General features: G+C 40.5%; 1 protein-coding gene across 3 annotated transcripts in view; it reads left to right on the top strand.

The window, feature by feature from the left end:
• LOC102302105 (phospholipid-transporting ATPase ABCA1) overlaps positions 1-19,142 on the top strand; it is a 35,824-nt gene extending 16,682 nt beyond the window's left edge. For 2 of the 3 annotated variants that reach the window (XM_005944474.2, XM_005944475.3), the window contains exons 9-49: positions 3,066-3,309; positions 3,429-3,568; positions 3,653-3,769; positions 4,539-4,733; positions 5,746-5,954; positions 6,036-6,212; positions 6,295-6,517; positions 6,748-6,969; positions 7,157-7,361; positions 7,465-7,578; positions 7,702-7,876; positions 8,015-8,146; positions 8,240-8,379; positions 8,490-8,627; positions 8,742-8,971; positions 9,155-9,227; positions 9,373-9,575; positions 9,703-9,754; positions 9,972-10,085; positions 10,321-10,469; positions 10,680-10,804; positions 10,935-11,033; positions 11,173-11,362; positions 11,649-11,743; positions 11,854-11,886; positions 11,999-12,104; positions 12,336-12,410; positions 12,983-13,152; positions 13,250-13,427; positions 13,553-13,668; positions 13,764-13,908; positions 14,046-14,169; positions 14,278-14,407; positions 14,516-14,699; positions 14,823-14,929; positions 15,077-15,218; positions 15,439-15,573; positions 15,702-15,805; positions 15,922-16,014; positions 16,245-16,488; positions 16,580-19,142. In XM_005944474.2, the coding sequence (XP_005944536.1) occupies positions 3,066-3,309; positions 3,429-3,568; positions 3,653-3,769; positions 4,539-4,733; positions 5,746-5,954; positions 6,036-6,212; positions 6,295-6,517; positions 6,748-6,969; positions 7,157-7,361; positions 7,465-7,578; positions 7,702-7,876; positions 8,015-8,146; positions 8,240-8,379; positions 8,490-8,627; positions 8,742-8,971; positions 9,155-9,227; positions 9,373-9,575; positions 9,703-9,754; positions 9,972-10,085; positions 10,321-10,469; positions 10,680-10,804; positions 10,935-11,033; positions 11,173-11,362; positions 11,649-11,743; positions 11,854-11,886; positions 11,999-12,104; positions 12,336-12,410; positions 12,983-13,152; positions 13,250-13,427; positions 13,553-13,668; positions 13,764-13,908; positions 14,046-14,169; positions 14,278-14,407; positions 14,516-14,699; positions 14,823-14,929; positions 15,077-15,218; positions 15,439-15,573; positions 15,702-15,805; positions 15,922-16,014; positions 16,245-16,488; positions 16,580-16,723 (5,991 nt within the window). In that variant the 3' untranslated portion in view covers positions 16,724-19,142. The remainder of the gene's footprint in view (positions 1-3,065; positions 3,310-3,428; positions 3,569-3,652; positions 3,770-4,538; positions 4,734-5,745; positions 5,955-6,035; positions 6,213-6,294; positions 6,518-6,747; positions 6,970-7,156; positions 7,362-7,464; positions 7,579-7,701; positions 7,877-8,014; positions 8,147-8,239; positions 8,380-8,489; positions 8,628-8,741; positions 8,972-9,154; positions 9,228-9,372; positions 9,576-9,702; positions 9,755-9,971; positions 10,086-10,320; positions 10,470-10,679; positions 10,805-10,934; positions 11,034-11,172; positions 11,363-11,648; positions 11,744-11,853; positions 11,887-11,998; positions 12,105-12,335; positions 12,411-12,982; positions 13,153-13,249; positions 13,428-13,552; positions 13,669-13,763; positions 13,909-14,045; positions 14,170-14,277; positions 14,408-14,515; positions 14,700-14,822; positions 14,930-15,076; positions 15,219-15,438; positions 15,574-15,701; positions 15,806-15,921; positions 16,015-16,244; positions 16,489-16,579) is intronic. The other variant, XM_005944476.2, reaches the window with a different exon arrangement.
• The last annotated feature ends 597 nt before the right edge of the window (positions 19,143-19,739 follow it).

Consider the following 19,739-nt stretch of genomic DNA (forward strand, 5'->3'; position numbering starts at 1 on the left):
TAATAATCTGGAATCCCCCCTTAGAATTTATACTAAAACCTTCATTATGATTGGTGGCAATTATTGAAAAGGGGGTCATGAATTGTCTTCTCTGGCAAGACTGGCAAATGCAGACTATTTGTGAAAAATTGATTTAAAACTCTTTTTAGAGTTTTTAAAGTCAGCTGAATCTCTTAACATGACCAGATGAACAAGAGAAAAGCTTATAACTTAACTTTTTTGACTCGTATAGTGTTCATTAGAATTTTTCACAAAGAAGCCCAGTTTACAGTGCATACAGCAACATTCTTAGCTTATTTACTCTTTCCTGCTTTATAATGATCAGTGTATTGTTATGTGTTTTTCTAATAGGTTTACGTTGTTAGAAAGAACAACTGTGTGCACCTGCAACTCCCATTCTATTGTTTTGTCTGAGAATTTGGATCTCTTTGGAAGTTATCTAAATGTATTTTATACTTGTGACTTGATGTTCACAATTATTTTAGGATTGCCCTCCGAGGGTCTGTTCTCGTCTAAATAGCTGTGTGCTTGAGCGGAAACTTGAACTTTAGTAACCTCGTGTAGACTCAGCTGTGGGGTTACTCTAGGATGATCTTTCTCTGCTGCCTCCATGTCTGTGTCGATGTGCGTGTGTGTATTTTTGTGCAAGTTCCTGCATGGATGTGTGTATTAGTCACCTAGTCACCCAAGATAACATGGGCAGTAACCCACTAGGGAAATGACACATTAATTTAGTCACACAAAAGCGTTTTCAGCACAAGGCAAGTACGCACTCATGCAGACCTATATATAAATTTTGCCTGGTGGCTACATGCAGTGTTAAATACAAACACACACATACACATATGCACAGCCTGATATTTTTTTAATGTACTTTGACAGCCACAAAACAAAACTTCCTAAAAGACTCTGATATGCACCCAGTCAGCACTACAGACAGACACATACTGGCAGAAATCATCACCCACAGTTCTTTGTACATGACAGAGCAGGAAAGCATGTGACCATTTGATGTGGCTGCAGGATCAGCTGCAAAGCGACCGCATACAAAACGAGCTCAGCGAGTGCAAATGTAGGACGCAACAGGTCTTTAAATTACGGCTCAGTTTCTCTTTGTTTGAAACTTACATTGAATATTTGTTTGCCTGGCAAATAGCGAATAAATAAATGAATGAAAATGACATGGAGCAGCTGATATTAAGTGACAAAGATGACAGAGAAAATTGCAGTTTTCAGTCTAAAGCAGGAATGCGTGGCATTTCAGAAAGGCATGTGCGTTTCTACTTCTCTGGCTTGAATGTGTTTATATGCGTTTGTGTGTGTGCATGTGTGTTTCTGTGTCAATGAGCATGTACTCAGTAACAGTTGTCAGAATAATAGGGCTGTACTTGTGGAGCCTGCGGATGTTTGCCAGTTACGAGAACGCCCGATAGTAACCTTTCTTTGTTCTTGTACCTTCCTCTGCTTTCTGTGCTCATTTCTACCTCCTGCTGCAGCCTCTCACACACTGTCTTGTTTGTTTGTTTGTTTGTCTTCAGTTTCTTTCTTGCTTTTTTTCTTTCACATTTTTATCTCATTTTTTCATGAAAGGGTCTGATTTCTTCATCCTCCATGCTTAAAGCACAAAGCTCAAAATTACCGTATGCCCTAGTACCCCCCTTCCTTTCACAAAAGTCCCCCTTTGAGTGGACTTGAAATGCTTGATTTTTTTTGTGCGTGTGTGACGCTGGAATTGCTGAAGTTATCGTCTGTTTTCTTTCTTTTTTACTTTAACAAAAGACATCCTTCTCTGTCACGAGTCGGTGACATAATTGCGTGTGTAGGTAGCTGATGACCAGTTTGGAAACTTAACAGTGAACTAGTGTGGACTTGTCTGATGACCTATAGTAACCTCAGTGTGAACCAGAATGAACTCCCTGCTTCCTTCACTTTGATGAAACAATGCAAATGTATGTTGACATCACAATAATTCCAGTTTTTCTGGAGATTAAAACTGGAAGGATATGCAAAAGAAGATAATCTTGGTCATTTTATATTTGTTACATTTTGTGCCAATGCCAGACAAATGTTTAACAGAATGATGAGTGAATGTCACAAAGTTTATCTAACTTAAAAGTCAATTTCCCTTTATCTGTGTGCACATTAAAAACACATGCATAAGCAGCAGAAAACTAGCAGAGATAACTGCTGTTGAAATGCAATGCAAGTTCTGTGTTATTTGTTACAAAACGTACACATGTGAGATGTACACTATGATAAATATCATCATCACAGCTGCTTTTTATGTAAGATGCTCAGCAGTAGCATGCAAGTCACGTGCAGAAATACGTGTTACATTTTATCTGACCTCTCCTCATGCACACACATACACAGACCAGGAACACCAGTTAAATTTATCTGAGGCAGGCAGACAGCTAAGTGTCTCCACCCCTCAGTGCAGCACTTGACTTCCACGTCCAGAATACCAACCATAGAGGAGATGATAACCTTCAATATCTTCACACCTCCTGCGTCACACACAGGCACTCAAACATTTTATATTACTGTTGTCACAAACGATCCCTTTTCAAATAAGGATGTGGGCATATTATTTTCATTTTGCTCGTTATCTGTTTAATCATTCAGGACATTTGAGAATACCTGAAGAAGAAATGTGTGCAGAGCAACTTTGAACACATATGGGATGACACTTGAAGTGATCAGTGGTGCATTAAACACACTCATGTTGTCATTCAGGATGAATTTCAACCATGTGGATCTGCATAATTAAAAAAAAATAAAAGTGACAGTCTTAAATATATGCAGTTACTTTACTGTAAAAAGGCAATATGGTAAAAAAAAAAAAAAAGCCTCCTGCCTGAAACATAAAAATTGTTCTAATATATTAAGATGATATTTTGTGTCTAAAATAGGTCTTTTCAGGAGCATTATCTCTATTTGTGTAGACAAACCAAAGATTGTCAACCGATTTTTTGAGGACATGAGAAGTAGATCTCTAATTTGACCTACTGCCACCTAGCAATCATCAATATGTTGACATTTCTATCTCCCTCTCTCTACTACAGCTTTCCAGCATGAAGAGTTGGAAGGATATGCGAAAGGAGATCCTGTATCTTACCGCAAATGCTACAGGGTCTCCAAATCAGATGTACCAGGCCGTGTCACGTATCGTCTGTGGACATCCTGAGGGAGGGGGCCTCAAAATCAAGTCTCTCAACTGGTATGAAGACAACAACTACAAGGCCCTTTTTGGAAACCACGGCAACGATAATGACAGTGAACCCGTTTCCACTTACGATAACTCCTCCAGTAAGTGTCCAGAGCTCACCTATCAATTTAGTTTCACAATAGTACAGTTTGTTAGTCAAATATTTTGTTGTTACTAATACAAGGTTCACCATTTAAATGTCTCTATTTTTATTTTTCAGCTCCTTATTGTAACAATTTGATGAAGAACCTGGAGTCCAGTCCCATTTCCAGAATGATCTGGCGAGCTCTGAAGCCCCTTCTCATGGGGAAGATCCTTTATACACCAGACACTCCAGCAACACAGAGGATCATCCACGAGGTATAGCTATCGCTTAACATATAAAATCCCCATTAGAGGTGTGTATGAACCATTAAATGAAATTATCTTTGGTGGGTCTTTCAGGTTAATAAGACCTTCCAGGAGCTGGGTGTGCTGAGGGACCTTGGAGGGATGTGGGAGGAGATGAAGCCCAAGATTTGGAACTTCATGGAGAATAGCGAGGAAATGGACATGGTCAGGGTGAGTGCGTGCAGGGGCATTTTCCTTTGGCACACATCAGCACTGTCTGCTTTGTGTGCTTCCTGTTTACATGAAAGGATCGCCTTTACTGAAATGTAATTATGTATAATTATATATCTGATGTGACCTCAATAGCAAAGAGTGTTTATGTTTTGGGATTTTTTTGATGAATTTATTTGAAGCTATCGAAATGAGAATTTGGCAGCTGAGGAAAAAAAGCTCGTAAACCAAAAATAAGAACTGATCTCATTTAGGCTACACTTGTTCTCGTTCAAATAAGAAAAGAGCCGGACCAACCACACATGTGCTTGGTTGACTACTTGTTCTGCCGAGATTAGTGAGCATCGTTCTGGATTCATCCTATTGGAGTCAGTTTACTTGTTATTATGTTCTCAAAAATACATCAGTGCATGGCTGTGCCTGAGAAATCTGTTCAGCATTTTCATGTGGGAATTACATAAAGCACCACCTGGTGGTGAAGGGTTGTAAAAATACTTTGATGTTACTGACTGATAATGAGCTGCATTTTGAGTTTAATGATAAGTTGCTGTCAGGGATAAACTGCCTGAACAAGCAAGAATGCATGCAGGAGTTTTTCACAGTTTGGCATTTTGCATCACAAAAAGAAGAAGGTTAAAAGACAATTTAAATGAAAAAAAAAAAAAAAGAACTTTCAGCTTTTCCAGCATCTTAAATATTTTTTTTTATCAAAATCAGCATTGTTACTTTGATTTTATTTGTTATTAAATGTTATTTTTTCTTTTTGCAGACCCTGCTCCAGAATAATGCCAGCGCTATGTTCCTTAACACCCAGCTTAGTGGGACTGAGTTGCGCGTGTCAGATATAGCAGCATTCCTCTCTAAGACCTCAGTTAACAAAAAACACGCAGGATCGGTCTACACCTGGAGAGACGTCTTCAATGAAACCAACCACGCCATACAGACCATTTCTCGTTTCATGGAGGTTAGTGTTAATAAAAGCATGTATTAGCAAAAAGTGCATAACAAACTGTCATGTGCTGCCATGTTTTTTGAGATTTTGGGATTAAAGCCATAATAACGTGAGTCTGAAGTTGTGTCTGTAGAATAGGTCTTCATGCATGCAGAAAAATAACCGCTAATTTCACATTTTTTTGGCATCACAGTACAAATCTGCCATCATCTTCCACTGTTCAGTGCATTTGAACTGCTTTCAGATCCTCACAGCTATTTACTTCCCATATATAGATAATTTTATTACTGTAATTGATCATTTTAGTGTGAATCTCATTGTGAATCTGACCTGGTTTTGTCTGACCTGTTGTCTCTAGCCACTGCGGATAATGTTATTAAATGCACAATTGCAATACAAATCACTTATATCAATTACATGTTCAGCAAAATCACAAACAACTCACTGACCTACTGACTGTTTCACCCTTTAAGATCATATGATGTGTGAAGCTTCTTGCACTGTGAACTGTGTCGAGGACAACCGTACACAGTCAAAAATGACATGCATATGTAGCATATGGTGTATTTTAATTGTTATCGTCCACCCAGATTTCATTATGCTTTCTAGCTTTCTGTTGGCATAGTAGAGACTTGCTGTGGGAGGATCTGGTACAAGTCTGCTTCTGTCAACTAAAAAAGTCTGAAGCTAATCTGTAGGAGCTCTCAACAAATCAGCTAAACAATCCTGGTGTGGTTACAAAAGCACCTGAGTTTATGCAATCAGGTGTAAAGTTCATTGCTGTTTTCCAGTTTAAATAAATGTAATTCTGAGAAACTGTGTGACTACTTGAGCTGAAACTTCTTTAGCATTCGTAAGAGCTGAGTAGTTTGTTTTGGAGCTGTTAAGGACTTAACACTTGAACTGGATGTCTGCAGGCTGATGGCGTCTTCAGTATGAACACTTTTCAGATAAAAGTTATTGCAAAAGTGCCTTTTTTCTAGTTAAACTGTAATTAAAACCATTCTTTATCAAAATCCTTCAGTGTGTGAACCTGGACAAGCTGGAGCCGGTGGCTAATGAGGAGCGATTGGTCAACAAGTCCATGGGTCTTCTTGATAACCAGAGGTTTTGGGCTGGAATCGTGTTTCCTGACATTGCCCACAACAACAGCACTGACCTGCCACCCAATGTCAATTACAAAATCCGTATGGACATCGATAATGTGGAGAGAACAAACAAGATTAAAGACGGGTAAGTGGCCGTGTTGACCAGACGGTTTTTATTTATTTTCCCTTTTCCTTTGACCCTCTTGATTTTCATCTTGTTTTGCAGATATTGGGACCCTGGTCCCAGGGCAGACCCCTTTGAGGACCTGCGGTATGTCTGGGGTGGGTTTTCCTACCTGCAGGATGTAATCGAACAAGGAATTATCAGAGCTGTCACCGGCACCAAGCAGAAGACAGGAATCTACATTCAGCAGATGCCCTACCCCTGCTACGTTGATGATATGTAAGTGAATGCTGTGGTTAAAAAAAGAATGTGTTTCAGTTCTACAGAGGATATGTGTGTAACATTCAATGCGCTTTTTCAGATTCCTGCGTGTGATGAGTCGGTCAATGCCTCTTTTCATGACCTTGGCATGGATGTACTCAGTAGCTATCATCATCAAGGGAGTGGTATACGAGAAAGAGGCACGTCTCAAAGAGACTATGAGAATCATGGGACTGAACAACGGCACCCTTTGGCTCAGCTGGTTCATCAGCAGTTTAATCCCCCTGCTGATCAGCGCTGGGTTGTTGGTGATGTTATTGAAGGTTGGTGCAGCCACAGGCACACACACGTATGCCCAATATGTCACCATGAAGGAATGTCAGCAAATTATAGAAAACAAGTGAACATGCTCGCACTGATCATTGCAGATATTCATACTCAGCACAATTAAGTCACTCTTTTTCCATGATGTCTCCAAATTTAATTAAAAGGTGGAAAACAACTGACATCATTCTTTTCTCTCCCTGTCTCTTTTGTCTGACGTCCTTCTCAGATGGGTAACCTGCTGCCTTACAGTGACTCCGGCGTTGTGTTTCTCTTCCTGGGATCGTTTGGCGTAGTTACCATCATGCAGTGCTTTCTCATCAGCACGCTGTTTTCTCGTGCCAACTTGGCAGCCGCCTGCGGTGGCATTATATACTTCACTCTCTACCTGCCCTACGTGCTTTGTGTTGCCTGGCAGGACTACGTGGGCTTTGGAGCAAAAATTGTTGTGGTGTGTTGAATAGATTTAATTACACACTTATGAATACAAACATGATTCTTTTGCATTTTGTACTCTTTCCTCGTGCCGTTGTCTTAAAATATTACTTCTATGTTTGAATATAGTGATTAAAAACAAGCTTGCTGTATGCAGGCATAATTTTCTGTCCTAAAATTTGAATGCTCTTTCATTTTCACAGAGTCTCCTTTCTCCTGTGGCTTTCGGTTTTGGATGTGAGTACTTTGCCCTCTTTGAGGAGCAAGGAGTGGGAATACAGTGGTCAAACCTACTTGCCAGCCCTCTAGAGGAAGACAGCTACAACCTGACCACCTCCATCTGCCTCATGCTGTTTGACGCTGTGTTGTACGGAATAATGACCTGGTACATTGAAGCTGTGTTCCCTGGTGAGTTGTGCAAAAACTTTGCAGTTTGGGTATTTTTCCCTTTAGCGGACAAATTGCACATGAGCAATATGAATTATTTGACAAGCAATACATTCTGTTACAGGTCAGTATGGGATCCCTAGGCCCTGGTATTTTCCCTTCACTAGGACATATTGGTGTGGAGAAAAAGAGAACAAGAACATCTCCACCCCTCTGTCAAAGAAGGGTAACGCTGATGGTACATATCATAATCATTATTATCATAATTTTTAGATATACAACACATCTTCACTTTAAACTACTTAAAGTTTGGATGGCATACCAGGATAAATTATGCTGTTTTTTTGTGTCTGATTTGCAGCTGTCTGCATTGAGGAAGAGCCAAGCCACATAGAGCCAGGTGTTTACATTGAGAATCTCGTGAAGATCTACAGCCATGGAAACAAACTGGCCGTGGACGGCCTGTCCCTGAGATTCTATGAGGGACAGATCACCTCCTTCCTCGGACACAATGGAGCTGGCAAAACCACAACTATGTAAGATAGTGCACATGTTGTCTACAGTACTCCCAAGTTTTGCTGAGCTGAGAGTTTGACACTTGATAAAGGATTTAAAAGTTTGCTCAGCTGAAGTGCTGACTGTATTTTTGTGTTTCCTTCTTGTTTCTGATCAAGGTCAATCCTGACAGGGCTGTTTCCACCCACCTCTGGCACAGCCTACATTCTCGGCAAAGACATTCGTTCTGAACTCAGCACAATCCGGCAGAATCTGGGTGTATGCCCTCAACACAACGTACTTTTCAGCATGTACGTATGCGTTACTGGGGGACAGACTTTTGTGGAAACTTTCAGTCTTTTGTGCTTTGGCTGTTAAGTGAACTGTTGCTTGCTGTAATGCAGGTTGACAGTCGAGGAACACATCTGGTTCTACGCCCGCCTGAAGGGTCTTTCAGAGGAGAAGGTGAAGGCGGAAATGGAACAAATTGTGAATGATGTTGGACTGCCTCACAAACGAAAGTCTCGCACAAGCACCCTGTCCGGTCAGTTTAAATTTGATTTATTTCAGTGGGCAGGTTGTGCAAAGGGATTTTCTGTTTAACGCTTCTACAGAAAGTCTTTCTCTGACTTTTATTTCTTGATGTCTTTTTAGGTGGGATGCAGAGGAAGCTGTCAGTGGCCTTGGCTTTTGTTGGTGGTTCAAAGGTTGTGATTCTGGATGAACCCACAGCTGGTGTTGATCCCTACGCACGCAGGGGCATCTGGGATCTCTTGCTCAAATACAGACAAGGTAACTAGATCTGATATTGTCTTAGCTTGTTATTTTTGTAGTTTTACATAGAATTTGAGTCAAGAAATCCACCCCCAAAAATGAAATGACAAATTCATTTTTTTCTATTCTTAGGCCGCACTATCATCCTGTCCACTCATCACATGGACGAGGCTGACATCCTGGGTGACCGCATTGCCATCATTTCGCACGGGAAGCTGTGTTGCGTAGGCTCCTCTCTTTTCCTGAAGACCCACTTGGGGACAGGCTACTACCTGACCCTGGTCAAGAGAGACTATGACTTGACACTACAGTCATGCAGGAATTCTGCCAGCACAGTCTCCTATAGCAAGAAAACAGAAAAGGTACAAGAAATGTAAAAAGCAATATTATGCTTTTTCAAATGAAGAAAAAAAAACTTTCTGTATCATTAATACAGAAATATACTCTACTATAGTAAAATAGAAAATATACATGCTGATTGCTAATGAAGGACAACTGATTTAGTCTTTTTCTTCCCTTTTAACATTGTCTTGTCTTTTAAACAGGAGGACAATGTATCAGAAAGCAGTTCAGATGCTGGTCTTGGCAGTGAACCAGAAAGTGAAACCACTACTATTGGTAAGAATCAATAACAAAGTGGCTGTCTTTCTTATAAAATTAAGCCCACGTTATCAGTTTGAGCTCCAAAAAGGAAAGCTGTAATGTAAAATGACCTCTGTCCGTTTACTAACTTCTCACTCTCTCTGCTTTTTCTTCCCCACAGATGTCTCCCTCATTTCCAATGTGATTTTCAAGCATGTCCCTGAGGCTCGCCTGGTGGAGGATCTCGGCCATGAACTCGCCTATGTCTTGCCCTACCAGGCTGCAAAAGATGGCGCCTTTGTGGAGCTCTTTCATGAGCTTGATGACCGACTGACTGACTTGGGAATCTCAAGTTATGGAATATCTGATACCACCCTAGAAGAAGTAAGATACTACATTTTCATTTGGTTGGAGTTAACTTTTTTACATATTTATATGTCATTTGCATTATTTTTTGCAGTCTGTTTTCACCTTAGTCAGTATTTTAATTTATTTCCCTCTAACTCTTCAGATTTTCTTGAAAGTGGCTGAGGACAGTGGAGTGGATTCAGTTGAGCTCTCAGGTAAATCTGGGATATTTATTCCAACATTTCCACACCTAACGTCTCCTATGCAATCTACATTATAACACCATTTGTTGGTAAACATTAGATGAAATAATTAGAAATTAAATGCTGTGTACACTGAGTCTTAAATAAGAAGCATCAGGGAACATAGAGAAGACAAAACAATGGAATTTAAATAGTTTAGCTCAGCTCACTGATTCTCATGTGGCTGCAGATGGAGTCGTGCCCACCAGAACCCGTCGTCGTCATGCGTTCGGAGATCACCAGAGCTGCCTGAAACCCTTCACTGAGGATGACTTTGATTTCAATGACTCTGAAGGTGACCCAGGTAGAAATGGATTACCCAGCATGAAGTGCAGTGATAGCAAAGATCTTTTTCGCTATCATTCATCAAATCTTTCAGCCTATGCTTGTACCTAAAGTTTCATTTTACCAGATATATAAATATAAACAAAATTACAAATTTGCAGACATTAAGTTATTACAATCCATGTGTCACAAGTTATGTTTCCATGTTGTCACACTGCAGTTTTGCTGATGGGTATCATGTTGTCTGTGTTCAGAATCCCGTGAGACCGACTGGCTTAGTGGAACAGATGGCAAAGGGTCATACCAAGTGAAAGGCTGGAGTCTGAAGAGACAGCAGTTTGTAGCACTACTGTGGAAACGATTCCTCTATGCTCGACGCTCTAGGAAGGGCTTCTTTGCCCAGGTATCCTGGGATTAAACCCACATATATGGGCTCTACACACAGTGCTAGCCATTATATGAATGTTTATGCCTCGCTCAATCATGAGGCTCTTCCTAACTACTAACTTAATTGCCCCTTGGGGATAAATAAAAGTCTTTCTGATGCTGATTCTGATTCTATAAAATAATAGCTGTATTTTTCTCTTTTAACATCAGTGCTGTTATCTTTCAGATTGTGCTTCCGGCAGTGTTTGTGTGTATTGCCTTGGTCTTCAGCCTGATCGTTCCTCCATTTGGAAAGTACCCCAGCCTGGCTCTGGATCCTGGCATGTATGGAGAACAGTTTACCTTCATCAGGTAAGATAAAATCTGTCTGCAAAGAACTTTAATCCATTGTTTTGCAAAATAGCCCATTTTCCTCAGCCCAGAGATAGTTTAAAATGGCATGTGTTATTAAAAGGAATGCGTTTTGTTTGTGCCTTTGCAGTAATGACATGCCTGAAGACCCTCATACCAACAATCTGCTTGGAGCTCTGACAGCAGAACCTGGCTTTGGAACACGCTGCATGGAAGGACAGCCAATACCGTGAGTTAATTTGTATTTAGGAAAAATATTTAGATCTATATTATAGATCGTGTAAAAATCAGTCAGAATTTCAGGAAGAATGCTCAATGCATATGGACAAATTGGAGATTTTAATATGAGCGCCCCCTTTATACTCCAGGGACATTCCCTGCACTGCAGTTCAAGATGAGTGGTCGGTCCCTCAAGTCTCTCAAAGTGTGAAGGACATGTTTGACAAAGGAAATTGGACCATGCAGAATCCATCTCCATTGTGTGAGTGCAGCTGCCAAGGGCGCAAGAGGATGCTGCCCGAGTGTCCATCTGGAGCTGGGGGGCTTCCACCACCACAGGTTAGAGATCTTTCCTTCTCATTGTTACCAAAGCACTTGCTCATAGGGGGTCATATGATTATATTTTCTCAGTTTTCTTTGTATTATTCTAGGGTCTTTACTTTACAACATAAATTACCTTGAGACGACTGTTGTTGTGATTTGGCTCTGTATAAATAAATAATTGAAATTGAGATGGCAAATATAATCTAAAACCAGTTAAAACAAAAGTCATATAATAAGTGTGAGCAACCAACTAGATGAATAATGAACACGAAATAACTGATTTGTCTGTTTTTGTATCCAGATGAAGCTCAGTGAGACAGACACTCTGCAGAATTTGACAGGCAGAAACGTTTCAGACTATCTGGTTAAGACCTACGCTCAGATCATTGGCAAGAGGTAACACTCCTCTGACATGTTATTATTATTTACCTTGATTTTTTTTAATGCAAATTGTTCTCATTCAAGCAACTATCAAGTACTGAGTAATTTCTTTTCCTTTCTTACAGCCTGAAGAACAAGATCTGGGTCAACGAGTTCAGGTACAGTAACAGACATGATGCATCTTTAGTTCCTTCACAAATCAATAATACTGAGTGAGTGCTTCTCTGCTGTGTCCTTTCAAAGTATTAAAATGGCTGTAATCTATTGCAGATATGGCGGATTCTCATTAGGTGCAAGGAGTTCACAATTTCTGGCCCACGCAGATGAAACTGATCGGGCAATTGCTCAGCTGAGGAGACGTTTCCATCTTGAAAGAGTAAGATTTTATTACATTATGTACTACATAATCCATAAACCGTTCCATAATGGCCTGCTTTGATTTTGTCGGGATAAGACTCTTACAGGGGGTCTGTCTGTGCTGTTATAATTACAGCTGTACTGATGATAAACATGGTATCTTATTACAAGTCTGAGCAGTGTCAGTTTACACATGTGCTAAAAAAGACTTGGCTCACTTCTTCTGTCTGCTGCCTCGCCCATTCTCCAGGGAGCTGCAGCAGATCGTTTCTTTCACAGTCTTTCCAGTTTCATCCAAGGATTGGACACCAAGAATAACGTCAAGGTTAGCACACACACGCACACATGCACACACGAGACAGCAGTTATACAACAGCACGTGGCTCTGGACATTACAGTTAAGCCTCCTTGATCAATTCCTTCAACAATGCCATTGTTAAACCTGCAGCTTGCACACAAAATGTGTAGTACTCAACCTACATGCTATTTATGTTGAGTATGTCATAGATAATGAACATTACATAGATTCCCCTCCACATTGGTGAGATTTATTGCCCTATGTTTTCATTCTTACAGAGTACCAAGTAATGTGTATTTTTCTTGTACTTTCACATTTTAAATGCAAATGGTGTCTGGCACTATTTGGTGTCCAAAATAACAGCAAATGCAGTATAACATTAGAACCTAAGTGGGTTTTTTTAAGTGCTACTTTGACTGTGGAAAGATAATAAGTGCTCAAGAGGGGGTAAAATAAATGAATGCTGTAGACTTTCTTTACTCTTACAGACTTGTAACACTTAGCTGATCTCCAAGCTGCTGTTTTATGTCTAAGCTCCTTTTATTTAGTCTCTAATGTTACATCAAGTGAAACTCTCACAATTGCCTCTCTTAATGCAGATTTGGTTTAACAACAAAGGCTGGCACAGCATTGGTTCCTTCCTCAATGTGATGAACAACGCCATTCTACGGGTCAGTCTGCCAGGTGGAAAAGACCCCACAAAGTTTGGCATCACTGCCTACAATCATCCACTCAACCTCACCAAGGAGCAGCTCTCACAAGTCGCGTTGTGAGTATTACAGTGACTACAGTGCTGAATTCAAAGGTTTAACTATCTCTTTGGCCTCTCCTTACTCCCGTTGTGTCTTTTGCTATTTCTTTTCCAGGATGACAACATCGGTGGACGTGCTCGTGTCCATTTGCGTCATCTTCGCCATGTCCTTTGTGCCCGCCAGTTTTGTGGTCTTTCTCATCCAAGAGAGAGTGAACAAGGCTAAACACATGCAGTTCATTAGTGGAGTACAACCCTTCCTCTACTGGCTGGCCAACTTTGTCTGGGATATGGTAAGTCATTTTAGTTTTTCTAAACTTAAAGTTCATTTGGCTCAAGACTTGAAAAAGACTTGAAAACCACAGTCGTGATACAACATCTAGCTTATTGAAAGTACATTTTTTTATCCCATTTGCAGTGTAACTACATCGTTCCCGCCACACTGGTGATCATCATCTTTGTGTGTTTCCAACAAGACGCCTACGTCTCCTCCACCAATCTGCCTGTGCTGGCTCTGCTGCTGCTACTATATGGGTAAATTAGGCACAAACACAATTTCTTTGTCTCTTTCCGTTTTTGTTTATCTTTAACCTGTTTTCATATAAAATTCTGTTTGTGTCTTTTTTCAGATGGTCAATCACCCCTCTGATGTACCCAGCTTCATTTTTCTTTAAAATACCCAGCACAGCCTACGTGGTTCTTACTAGCGTCAACATACTGATAGGAATCAACGGCAGCGTGTCCACATTTGTTCTCGAGCTGTTTGGAAGCAATGTAAGCAGTTATTAGTAGCAGGAGACTTGTAAATTTGTAAGGAATTACTCAAAAATATCTAGAGTTGCAGGTTTTTGAATGACTGACATTGAATTTTCAACCTTTTTGGCTAAATGCTGCCTTCATTCCTCCTTCAGGAAATCGGTGGCATTAATGATATCCTGAAGAATGTGTTCCTCATCTTCCCTCACTTCTGCTTGGGAAGAGGACTTATTGACATGGTGAAGAATCAAGCAATGGCTGATGCTCTGGAGAGATTCGGTAAACACAGCAGGCAGTTGTTAACTACAGCAATAAATGTGTCCTTATTAGTTTTTGACAAGGTACGAAAAATAAGTGTTTGTTCCTAAAATGTATGTCCTGTTGTAGGTGAAAACCGGTTCCGCTCTCCTCTGGCCTGGGACATGGTTGGAAAGAACTTGTTTGCAATGGCCATTGAGGGTGTTGTCTTCTTCTGTATAACCGTCCTCATTCAGTATCACTTCTGCTTCAAGGCCAGGTGGGGGAAACTTATTACATACATGTGATTATTCTGTTTTAAATGCATTAAACTTTGTTCTCCATATCACAACACTCAGACTTAACTCCTTTCCTCCGTAACTTTCAGGTCATCCACTAGTCATCTGAAGCCCATCGGAGAGGAAGACGAGGATGTGGCAAGAGAGCGACAGCGGATCCTCAGCGGTGGAGGACAGTCAGACATCCTGGAGCTCAGACAGCTCACCAAGATTTACAAGCGTAAACAGAAGCCAGCAGTGGACCGGCTGTGTGTTGGCATCCCTCCTGGAGAGGTATTGCTGTCTTTTAGCTTTTATACATACGAGGATGAGTAATTTCTTTTTCAGTTAAGGATTAGCAGATGGCGTTTTGAATGTGAAATATTAAGTAGAATATATTCTTCCTCCTTCCTGCAGTGTTTTGGTTTGCTGGGGGTGAATGGAGCAGGAAAAACCAGCACCTTCAAAATGCTGACAGGAGATTCTGTGGTAACAAGTGGCGAGGCCTACCTGGCTGGCAAGAGGTGAGAGACAAGAAAAGACGTCATATCATACGACACTATGTAGATTACAACACTACTTAATTCATGAAAAGGTGTTACATTTCAGGTTTCTTTTTCTTTCTTCATATCACTTAAAAAAACACTTTAATCTATTTTCTCTTACTGCAGTGTAACCACAGAGATAGATGAAGTCCATCAGAACATGGGCTACTGTCCTCAGTTTGATGCTATCAATGACCTACTGACTGGCAGAGAGCATCTCGAGTTTTATGCTATCCTGAGAGGAGTGCCCGAGAAGGAAGTCTGTGAGGTCAGCAACAAGCATACACACGTGATACATATTTGCCTTTTACACGTAAACTACACCTATAATTCTACTTGTGCAGTGTTGTTGTTTGTTTGGGTTTTTTCCCCCTATTTTATATTTCAACTAGACACTTTACCTGATAATGATAACACTTTCAGCCATGATGTGTCATGTTTAAGCCAGAAGACAGTTTAACACACGCAAAACTCTAACCCTCCACTAGGTGGCAGACTGGGGCATCCGTAAACTGGGTTTGATGAAGTATGTGGACAAGGCAGCTGGCAGCTACAGTGGAGGAAATATGAGGAAACTGTCTACTGCTATTGCTCTAATAGGAGGACCACCTGTTGTGTTTCTGGTCAGTGAAACTAATAATAACAATAATAATAAAGCATTGCTGAATGTTAAAGCTCCTAAAGTCAGTGAACTGTCTCGTAAATATGATTGTGTAGCAGCAGCTGAGTACCTGCTCTTACATGTTCGCAGGATGAACCAACTACAGGCATGGACCCCAAGGCACGTCGTGCTCTCTGGAACGCCATCCTGAGCATCATCAAAGAGGGGCGATCTGTAGTCCTGACCTCTCACAGGTTCGACAGGCCCTTCCGGTCCATGTGTTTGTTTACCTGGGCATTCTTTCTTTTTCTTTCTTTTTTTTTTTCTAATTCCCCCCTTATGAATATCTTTCTTATGTGTCTTGTAATAGTATGGAGGAGTGTGAAGCTCTTTGCACCAGGATGGCCATCATGGTCAACGGCAGGTTCCGCTGTCTGGGCAGCGTGCAGCATCTCAAAAACAGGTCAGACCACAAAAAAAATCACCTCTCACAACATTGTAGCTCACAAAAAGTCGTTTTACACTTTTAGCAAGATTAATGGTATTATTTTATGTTTATGACTATATATGGCAGCAATCCTGATTCTGTATTTCTGTCAGCTGCAGTAATGATTCATATAAAGGAAAGACTGGTCTTCAGCCCCATAGCAGGGGAAAAAAACTGAATGTATATATATTTAATATACTTGTTAGATTTGGAGATGGCTACACAATCATCCTACGGGTGGCGGGACCAGACCCAGACCTTAGGCCAGTAATGGACTTCATAGAAAGGGAGCTACCAGGGAGCACGTTGAAGGAGAAGCACCGCAACATGCTCCAGTACCAGCTTCCCTCATCCCTCACCTCTCTCGCCCGAATCTTCTCCCTGCTCTCAAAGAACAAAGAGGCTCTCAGCATAGAGGACTACTCTGTTTCTCAGACCACTTTAGACCAAGTAAGCAAACTTACAAACAATCATTATGAACATCCAACTTCAATTTAAGCATGCTCATTTGTTTTTCCTCTTCTTCGCCCTCCTTTTCCAGGTGTTCGTAAATTTTGCCAAGGACCAAAGTGACGAGGACCACTTGAAAGATGTCCATCTGAGCAAGCGGGACGCTGTTGTAGTGGACATTTCCCAGCTGAACTCTTTTCTCACAGACAACAAGACCAGGGAGAGCTGTGTCTGATTCCACAACATACCATCTGTGGGAGTTGCAATGCTTCGCCCACCCTCCCCACGACCGAGAAAAGATGGACCACTAAACTCTGGGGAGACAGACTGCGTTCATTTTTTTTTCTACTTTTTAGTCTTTTTCAATTGTCATCATTTCTCAGTGGACCTGCATTTCAATGCACAGCCTCTTGAAAAGGCAGAGACTGCAGGTATTGTGACAGACACTGAAACAATGAAAGCTCAATGCAAATCAATGCAAGAAAAATATATATAATTATGTTTAAGATGACGAGATATTTCTGTGAGGGTAGGAGACAGGTGCTTCTCCTTCACCAGATTGACAGAAAGAAAGGAAAGACTCAGAACACTTGAACTGACAGCAGAATTTTAATGCTGTATTAGACTGGAAAGCATGTGTAGCCTAGCTACCCACTCAATGGGCAAGACCCAGGGGACGGCAGAAGATCTCTCAGTTTTAAACCCCTTTCCTAAAGTAGTTAGCTGTGGTCAGTGAGGGTGTTTATATATTTGCCTGTATGGAGAAATCAGGATGATATAAAAAAACAAATTTGGATCAGTCACTGCCAGCTGTTAAATCTGTTCAACCTTTTTAACCTGGTTAAAAACAGACTGACTGCTTTTTTATTCAGGGTCAAACCTTTCTAGATTTCTTTTCATTACCAAGCGCAGTTTGGGGGATTTTTTTCTATATCAAATGATGGTTAAAAAAAAGCTTTTACAATCCACTTTCAGTCACAAATGTGCAATCATCAGCATAGTAATTTTTACTAATTACATTTTTAAAGGTAATTTAATTCCTCCAGGCAAACATAACCTTGACAGAGTTACTTTTCTTCAAATAACAATTAAGAACTGCTAACCAAGTTGTTTTGTTTTTATTTGTCGTACTTGGTGTCCTTGACATTGTCCAGCATAGTGCCTAAACTGGTGGAGACAGAAATTTGAGCACTCCATTAAAACAACAATGTATGTAGGCTGCCAAGGAATGTATAAGACAGATACCAACATGCATCAAAGCACAAAAAAAGCCCAATTTCTTTGTGTGTATAGAGAAACTTGACTGTTTTGTTTTAAAGTGTGTCCTTCATCGTGAAAAAACAACAACAACAACAAAAAAAATCTTGTGGTTCTTTGTTATATGCACAAGATGTACAGTCTGCTATGCTGGCTTGTTGTTACTCACTCTGTCCTGTTCGGACAAAGGAGGGCTAAGGATTACTGAAGAATTTTTGAAAGTCAAATGGAAATATATAGTGCATGCTTTCCAATGGGCCACACACCTGGACTGTCTGGCCTTTTTTCTGTGTACCAAAGCATGCCGCCAGATCTGAGTGTGACCAGGATGTGCTTTTATAAACATCAGTGCGAGGGTACCACGGAAGCTTTTCAGACCTGAGCCAGTGCCGATGTGGATATTATGTACAGTAGCAATTTTGTGACGTCAAGTCGAAAAAAAAAGATGTTACCAGTGGAGTGAACAAACAGTATCTGTGCCAAATGAAGATGAATATGTATCCTTAATCAACCAGCATAATCTGGAGGAGGCAAATGTTTTTTAAAGTTTGTGTTGTGCTTTTATCCATCAGCTCAGTCAAAATCCTCCTATTCTCATTGTCAACAGCGTGAAACAAACTTGTGCTCTCATTCAGTCTTATTTAGACTGCAAGTTCTTTCTATCCTCTGGTCATGTTGCCAAATTCTACTCTGTCCACGTCCATAAACTGCCACACTGAAGGTATCTGTGCTGTCAGTAGCTCTGATATAGGACAAGCTGTTGAGATATTTTGTTTATAAGAGCTAGTCAGTAAGCCAGGCTAAAATCGAGGACCATGTCAATTAATACTTTTGCTTGTAATGCTTTATAGTTCAGAAGTCCAATCCAGGCTTTAAGGTGAAAACAGGTGCTCTGTTTCACGCGGAATCTCGGAAGGGGGTTCCAATATCTCGGGGATAACTGCTCTGGGGCTGACTCTGTTACCAACACCAAGGGTCTGATCCCCATCCCACCAAACCCCTGTTTTAAATTTGAGCACTTTATAGGTTTAGTATAGTCTTTTATTTCAACTATTTTAAAGTGGAAATCATGGCAAAAGAGACATGTAAAAACAAATCTCTGCACTGGAATACAGACAAAACAAAGTTAATCCACTGCATAAAACGATTTGTTTGAAACTTGAAATAGAGAACAAAGGCTTACATGTGATCGTGAGAAATGAGTGAAATAGTCAAAAGCAGAGATAGTAGCAAGTTAACGAGAGAGCGAGACAGTACTAAGGTAGGGATTTTTCTCTTCTCATGCTCAATATTATTATTTGTTTACATTTTTAAGTATTATGGCCGTTTGTGGTTGTTACCCATTATGTATAGTTATTCTTTACATTAATAAATTCATACATTTTCAAAAAAAAAAAGGTTCACGATGTGATTACTTTGACTTTGCTTTCACAGTACCTGTGTGCTAGATTAAAAAAAGAAAAAAAGGGTGGGCTTGTCACATGGAAGTTTGTAGCTACTGGATGAACAAAAGATCAGTTTATGTTTGGGTGTGTGGGTTAATGTGTGCTGGTGACTAAGTTTCTAGAGATTTCATGCGTCTGTGTGTCCATTTTCATCTGCTGTGTTCCCACACACGTATACACACCCACCACACACACATTTTATTTGCCTTTAAAAAGAGAAGCATACTCACGGGTTCCTGTCACTCCGAGTTATTCACCCACCAACATCATGACTGGGAGAGTTGTTTTTCTGGGACTTCTGCTCATCTGTATGACTGCAGGTAACAAAGAAAAGCCCTCTATTCTAAACAAACAATCATTCTTCTGTATGTGGGGTACTTTTAAGTGAAATTATATTTGTGTTAGATCGGGGTTAGTTAGTTTGGGGAGCAGCTGCAGTTGTAGAAGCACACTGACATAATGAAGTTTTATTGTTTTACAACACTGAGTTGAAGGGTTTATGCTTCAACATTGATCACCAAAAACAACAGTCAAATGTCACAGACAAAA

The sequence above is a fragment of the Haplochromis burtoni genome, unplaced genomic scaffold (assembly GCF_018398535.1).
Source record: "Haplochromis burtoni strain Fernald_Lab_line unplaced genomic scaffold, NCSU_Asbu1 Contig_409, whole genome shotgun sequence".
In the NCBI taxonomy this organism is placed as follows: Eukaryota; Metazoa; Chordata; class Actinopteri; order Cichliformes; family Cichlidae; genus Haplochromis; species Haplochromis burtoni.